Source organism: Perca flavescens, chromosome 16 (genome assembly GCF_004354835.1).
Source record: "Perca flavescens isolate YP-PL-M2 chromosome 16, PFLA_1.0, whole genome shotgun sequence".
Taxonomy (NCBI): Eukaryota; Metazoa; Chordata; class Actinopteri; order Perciformes; family Percidae; genus Perca; species Perca flavescens.
In genome coordinates, this window is record NC_041346.1 from 27,574,919 (window position 1) to 27,582,893 (window position 7,975).

The 7,975-nt window shown below is 39.2% G+C and overlaps 1 protein-coding gene across 1 annotated transcript in view; it reads left to right on the top strand.

Moving 5' to 3' along the window:
* The window catches only part of kmt5aa (lysine methyltransferase 5Aa), a 7,479-nt gene extending 5,150 nt beyond the window's left edge, over positions 1 to 2,329 (top strand). Inside the window, exons 6-7 of the mRNA XM_028601979.1 lie at positions 812 to 1,002; positions 1,963 to 2,329. Of these exons, the coding sequence (XP_028457780.1) occupies positions 812 to 1,002; positions 1,963 to 2,173 (402 nt within the window). The 3' untranslated portion in view covers positions 2,174 to 2,329. The remainder of the gene's footprint in view (positions 1 to 811; positions 1,003 to 1,962) is intronic.
* Positions 2,330 to 7,975: the final 5,646 nt, after the last annotated feature.

Below are 7,975 nucleotides of genomic sequence, written 5' to 3' on the forward strand. Positions count from 1 at the left end.
CAGTAATTCCCTCAAGAGTGAATTACTCTAGAATGTTATTTGAATAAAAGTCTTAAAGTATCTGATATTTTCTATACTTAAGTATCAAAAGTAATTTTATATTAAATATACTTAAAGCAACACTAGAGAACCTTTCCTCTTCGGTCCCCCTACAGGTTGGAAGTGGAATTGCCCCATTACAGTTTCTTATGTCTCATTCGAACTACAGATCCACTACCTGATCTGGCAAACTTGCATAGTGCGGTTATAGCCGGTAGAGAGCCGCAAAGCAAATGCAGAAGTGCTGTTCACCCTGTTGCGACTTGATGAACCACTGAAACCATTTTGGAAACATTTTAAGGTACAAAAGAATCTTTGGTGTTGCTTTAATTATTAAAAGTAAAAGTAAAGAAAAACTTTTGATTATGAACTTTATTGTGGCTTCCTTATCGTAAAGTATAATATTCCAGGTTTCCACACCTTCTTAAAATTCAAAATCTGACATCAACAAAGAGAAAAATAGAAACAGAACTTCCATTTTTTTTTTTTTTTTTTTTTTTAGTTGAAGAAGAATCTTTCACTTCAACGTACCAAAACGTTTCTTGCAAGTAACGAGTAACGGAGATGCTGAGGAGAAACGTAGTGAAGTAAAAGTATACATTTTAAACGCTCCAGGGTTCGATTCAACCGAACTAAACCAGGCAGGTGTGAAGACTTCTCCTCAAAGGTTCAAAATGAACGCAAAAACGACCCTGTGCCGAATCAAACCTATTGTTTTATTTAACGTGAAGTTTTTTTTTCACGATGGAAAACCTCTCGCTCTGTTTTGTAGGTGAAGCACATAGAAGGAAAGGGGAGAGCAGTGTTCGCCACGCGGTGTTTCCAGAAAGGCGAGTACGTGGTGGAGTACCACGGAGACCTGCTGCAGATCACCGACGCCAAAAAGAGGGAGGCTGAATACGCTCTCAACCCTGCCACTGGCTGCTACATGTACTACTTCCAGTACCTCTGCAAAACTTACTGGTAGGATCCTAAATCAATGCATGTTTATTTTTTATTTTTTTATGCAAACATACAGAACAGAAACAGAGAAATAAAAACTGAACAAGAACAAACCCTCCCCCAACCCCCACCTTCTGCGGTCTCAAGGGAAAAAAACAAAACGACAACCAATGAACAAACAGAAATCACACCTTGCCTAGTCATTCTCCTCTAGTTCTTGTGGTGTAGAGGTCATTAGGACTGATACCTGTGCTGCTGTGCTTTCCCATAGGCTGATTGTCGATGACTTGGCTTTGTTAATCCTTGCTGTAGAGCGCTCAAGGGGGGAGCCAGCGCTGAGCTATCATTTTCGTGGTTGAGCCGGCTAGCCAAATTTTCCTCTCTCTCTCAAGCAGGTGTAATTTAGAGTCGTCATTAACAATCGGGTCAGAAGGAATTCAACATCCTATCACATCAGATATTATTGATGTTGTTTTATCCCAGAACTCGTGCACCTGTTCACACTCCCGGACCATGTGCAGGAAAGTTCCAGTTTGTTCAGGTTGACAGAACGTACAATAGGGAGTGGGAATGACTTTAGAGACGTATCTCTTCTGGAGAGTCCAATATGTCCTATGACATATGTTGAAGTGGATCTGCTGGCCATTTGGGTTCTTGGAACAGTGGGAAATGTCCCAAACTGTCTCCCAATTAATTGCGTTCCCCTCATGGCTCAGCTCTCGCTCCCATTTCCCCACTATTGGGAGTTCTCCTACGGACACTTGCATCAGTTTAGCATAGATCCTGGACACTAATCCTCTCACAGGAAAATCAACAAACCATTTAATGACTCAAGAGCCTCAAGACTGTTTCCCCATAGTGCATGTCCACTTTTGCAGATCACCACAACGTATTGCTGGACAACATACTAGGTGTATTTAACATTTTCGAGCCTAAAGACTGATTTTTTTTTTTTTTTTTTTTTTTTTTTTGTTCCCACAGTGTGGACGCAACAAAAGAGACTGGTCAAATGGGTAGGTTGATAAATCACAGTAAAACCGGAAACTGCCAAACCAAACTCCACGACATCAACGGGGTCCCTCACCTCATCCTCGTCGCCTCTCGAGACATCGACGAAGGCGAGGAGTTGCTCTATGACTACGGAGACCGCAGCAAAGCCTCCATCGCAGCTCACCCCTGGCTCAAATATTGATCCTCGAGAATGAAGAAGAAAAAAAAAAAAGGAAACGTCTGAGAGTAACACCTGTGTTCCTCATTCGCTAGTGTACAAAATGCCTTAGAAAATGAACGTGTACCCTTTTTTTTTTTTTTTTTTTTTCGATATTGAGGAAGTAGGACAAGGGAAATGTGTTCGGGGGGGGGGGTTGTTGGGGTACTTCTCACACTTCGATTTATGTCTCTCTGCCTTGTCAGAGGACATATGTATTTTTATTTATGTGTATATGAAACATTCTGGTTGTTTTGCAGCACATTTCTTTTGTACATTTTGTATTACAATGCTTCTACCAGCATGCAGGTAGTAGTTAATGCTCTGCATTTTTATACGTTTTTCTTAATTCGTAGTAGTTAGAAACTTAGCAATACTTACAAGGCCCCAGAGCCCTCTTTCTTCGGTCAGCAAGATCTGAGATGCAAACTACAAAATATATGTTCTGTTCAAGTGGAATTTGATTTCAGCCATCAGAACTCACACAACCTACCGTTGTTTAGTGGAAGTTTAATAGTTTACCAAACTCATGGTCCAGTTGGCATTTTTGGGGTCTTAATTACAAAGAAACGGTGATGTGACTGACACTGGGTCAAAGTATTCCTGTTGTACAGACTTTAATGATTAGATAGAAATACAGAAAATAGTCCATAGTTTTTCTTTTTTTTTTTTTTTTTCATGCTTTATTTTTAACCTATATTGTATTTTTTAATAATGCGCAACACACTTGAATTATCATGTAGTGAAGTTTGTTGCAAATACCTTTACAGTATATTCTGCTGTGTCTCTAAATACAAATGTATATGGAAGTTTCTTAGGTAAAGATTTACTAATATAAATAGAATCAAATAATTAAAAGACGGTTTCAATTTCTCCCTGACTGGCCGACATGAATATCTAGTAGGCGTACTGGTAATTTCACTTTCAATTTAGATTCTTAACTGTCTGTATATCACAGCACTATGTAAATATATTTATTGGTTTGCTGTTGCAAAATCGAGGGCGGTTTAAAGGAAAAGTTTTGACATTTTGGGATATGTTTAAAATTTTTTCTTCACTTTCTCGCAAAGAGTAAAGCGTGCTCTATGCTACTGCGTAAAATCGACGCTGTGGCTACGTACGTAGGTACGTGGAGACACAGCGACCCTACGCCGTAGCCTGACGCGCGCCTCTCAAAAAACTGTTCGTACACGTCGCGGTGACGCGCAGCACTTGGTAGCGTTGCATTTCCTAGTTCTCCTTCTCCATAAACAACGTGAGATCAAGGAGAGAGTTAACTTCTCCTGCTCCAGATTTCCCACCAGGTCAGAAAGAACAGGGGAGACACTTTGGTTCTCTCACTAGGACTCTAAAGTCACTATTTGCTGGTCACTCTCTCACTTCTCCCTCGCTTTAACACACACACACACACACACCCGCGCACAAGTATAAACATCAGGCCTCTTACGTAGGCTACGGCGAAAGCTTAAACAACCCATTTAATGAAAACTGTCTCCACTTCTATGAACATGTGTAAAGTTTAATCCTAAAGCTATGACCAAATAATTAGATTTAAAAAAAAAAAAATGTTCCAGCTTCGTCTTGATGAACATTTGTACATCCAATCAAATAAGAAGCAGCTCAATCATGTGTAAAACTGTTGTTTTGGGTACAGAGCCTAATGCTACCGTTTCCCCCTCATTTTCAGGCTTTATGCTAAGCTAAGCTAACTCATCAACCCCGAAGTGGCTTTGAATTTAACCGGCAGATATGAGGGTGGTGTTGCTCTTCTCCTCTAACGCTCTGCAAGAAACGGAGGATGTGTTTCCCAAAACGTCGAGCTCTTCCTTTTAAACACTAACGACAACAACGCCAGGTTAAAGTGTCCGCTGGGAATTTGTCAAACATTTTATGTTGTATGCACACACAACACCAGCCTCTCCAACGCGTCTACCACGTCTGTGGTGAACAGTGGCACTCCTGTATATTTAAGATCTTTGCAGGTTTTCTACACATCTGTTCCTTTCGCTCACTAAAAATCGTTCATTTTCTTCCATGTGAAATGTTTGACAGCTGAACCGCAAACGGGTCATTCTTTTACTTTATTTAAGAAGCTTTATTGAAGTGTTTTTTTTTCTCATGAATTGTAGCCAGAAAGTCAAATATAACTCCAAATAATTCTCCCTTTTTATATTATTCTGATTTGCCCTCATCGAGAAAATGACTAAAATGACCAAATTATTATTCTTTTAGCTAATTAGTTACAAGTATATTCCGTATTTTTATTTTTTAAAGAGGAGTTCCACTTTTGTGCATTAAGATACTTCTTTTTCCCGATCCAAACACATAAATCAAAGTGGCACCCAATATATCTAATTTAGAATACAGTATTGTAATAATAATCACATTACTTTTGGTCAAGTCACTTAATTACATTCATTATAAATTCATGTACCACAGAAAAAAGGGCACGTGCAGTGCAACAGTTGTGATTTTGAACATTGGACAGCTAACAAGTGAATTTGTCACCTGAAAGTGTTCAAATTAGAATAATAAATCCGTTTTAAAGCATTAAGCGTGGCGATATTCTACATTTTTGGAACAGTCGTCAAATCCCATGAAAAGACTCAAACCAACAATGCGTCTCTTTAAAGTCCGTGATTTGTAGGGCCGGGTACGGATACCGTTAACTCCATACCGGTTCCTGGTCGATTCCTGAACATTATACATTATGGGAAATATTTTCTATTTTCAAACATTGTTTTTATTTTTATATAAAATAAAACAGAATGTTAACTCAACAAAAACAGCTTCTTAGTCTGTATAGTAATCTGCAGATTTTCATTCTGGATCAGCTGAAAACTGTTACATAAAAACAAAAAATCTGCAGATTCCACTTGGTTCCGTTAATCACTTTTCATAGCATTGTAACAATTTTTTTATTTTATTGTACAGCACTTTCTCTTATATGTTACATTTGTATTATTGCTCTTAAATTACAATAGATTTTATTTTTTTTTATTAGGAGTTTGGTATTTTGGGGCTTTGACTTTGGGGAATTATGCCTACTTGTCGAGAAGACGAGACCACTCGTATATTTCTGTTAAATTTGAACAGCTGCTACAAGATGCTTAGCTTAGCATAACTACTGTAAACCGCTAGCCTGGCTCTGCCCAAATGTAACAAAAATCACCACTCACTAATTAACGTGTCATATCTCGTGTTAAATACTGAGCAAATAATGTCTTTTTCTAATTACAGGGTTCATACGCATTTTAACCAATACTTTTCGGCAAATTTCCATGACTGTGTTCCTGAAAATGTCAGTCGACATTATACAATAAGAATACAAATCTGTGTTAAAGTTTACCCTCAGAGGTTTAACTATAAAATGAATGACTATTCATAATATCGCTCCCCGAATAGAACGGTGATGTTAAGACGACGTCAAAATACATATTATTAATCACATTATTATGCTGTGTTTAAAAAAAATTCCATGACTTTTCCAAAACTTTCTGGGTCTTTTTATGTTTCCAAAACCTTTCCAGGCCTGGAATTTGCATTTTTCAAATTCCATAACTTTTCCAGTTTTTTTCAAAACGTATGAACCCTGTAATCACCTCCCCGATGTAGCTTTGAATTTAACCGACAGATGTGAGAGTGGTGTCGGTCTTCTCATCTGACGCTCTGCAAGAAAGGGAGGCTGTGGGTTTCCCAAAATGTCGAACAATCAAACTTATTTTAAAACAATGTACCGAGTATAATACATCACAATACATCTCTGTGGCGGTTTAGTTTGTACAGATTTTCCATTAAAAGTGTTCACAAATCATGAAAAATCTTAACTTTTCCAAAATATTCAGTATATTATTGAATGAATCCGTCATTGCCGGTTTTAATGTTATACAAATACGAAGAAAAGCATCATCTGTGTTTATATAAATGCTGTGTAATATATCTACATGTGCGATGAAGTAAAACCCAGTTACATTTTGACCTTTCTAACAGTAGCATTGTGTTACATGTGTGACATGTTTTCATGTGAGCCTTTTTCTTAACATTTCTGAATTATTCCTTTCTTGTTTTTACTGTAAATGTAGAACTAATGGAATAATACCAGAAGGGGCAAAAACTGACCTGTTGGCCATTTTGGGACATAATAGATCTTTGCTGTTGTAGCGTTGAATAAATCTTAATGCTGGGGAGTAGACATCGATGAATAAAGATGTCATATGCAAGAAACAAGCGTTGCAGTCTGATTTCTTTTTTTTGTGCGTGTTAAAAGACATTTTAAGGTCCCGGATACCTCAGTTGGTAGAGCAGGCACCCATATATAGAGGTTGACCCTCGACGCAGCGGGCCTGGGTTCGACTCCGACCTGCAGCCCTTTGCTGCATGTCATTCCCCCCTCTCTCCCCCCTTTCATTTGCTGTCCTGTCAATACAGGCCTAAAAACACCCACAACATTTTTTTTTCAAAAAAAAGTTTAAAATGTATTTTATTGAGTACTCTCGGTTCCGTTAGTCCTACTCAGTGAGTGAGCAAGAGAAAGATAACTTCATTCATGTTTTTGCACTAGAACGTTACCGTTACAGCACCCACATTAAAGTCAGCCCACCGCACACATTTCAAATAGCAGCCAACAGGCTGGGTTTATACCTCATCATCATCATCATCATCATCATCGCTGGGGCCGGGGCCAGAAATTGTCAACGTTTGGGGGCTCAGACCAAAACTAAACCAAACCGCTTCAGACGGATTATCAGCAGATGCATCGGGGTAATATGAACTGTATATGAAAGACCAGTTTACACAAATGTGAAGTTGGTGAATTAAACTGAATAATCAGATTTTCAGTCCGAGTTGAATATTTTACAGGTCTAACAAAGGATGAGTGATAAGCAGAAATAGTTTTCATTTTATTGAATTACTGAATGTGGAAATGAACCGGAGTAAACCCAAACATATCCGTGATGACGTGGCCCTGAGAGCTGGAAGGCCAGAGGCCAGAGGAGGAGATGTTGTTGAATCAGCGTTTTATATTCACTGAATGTGGGAGAAACACACTGAGAACACCTTTAAACAGTAAACACGCCACATTTCACTTACTCATCCTCACCCTGTCTACATCTGAAGATAACGGAGGATAATCTGCAGATGGTGCTGGAACGCAGCGTCTCTCGGTTACTAATGATTTTACAGTTCACCGCTGTAAACACGTCCATCCCAGGGACCCTGTGGTTCACATCATCAGCCACAGCCAGAGAGGAAGATACCGACTTAAAGCCACAGGTCACCGTCGCTTTATCATTTCCGACAATGGTGATTTTCTCCTTTGCTGCGCCTTTGATACTTATTTGGAGTTCACCAAGATTGCTGATCGTTAAAACTGTTTTGTTATATTATATATATTGAGTGGCCCGAGCCAGTATCCAGATCTAGGCCACAGTTTAGAGAGTCCCCAGAAGCAGTGTTTGTTTGCACACTGAGTGATACAAATCTAGGAACACATCCCAGAGTTGGTCCAAGAGGCCTGCAGATACAGTATCGGCAAATGGCCCAGACCTTTGCTCGAAATTGATCCAAATAAATGGGTCTTGATACTTCCCATTCCAACGCCCTGAAGAAATCTATCCCCAAAATAAACAGGTTTCGGTTTGTTTGTATAACCTCAAAGGACACTGGCACAGACCTTTGGCCACAGCGTGGAATGCCTTGTAACTCACCTAAAGTCCATACTTGACTACTTGCCACATGTGTTTACTGTTGACTGGGGGCCAGTGAGTGCTATTTCAGGAAAGGGCG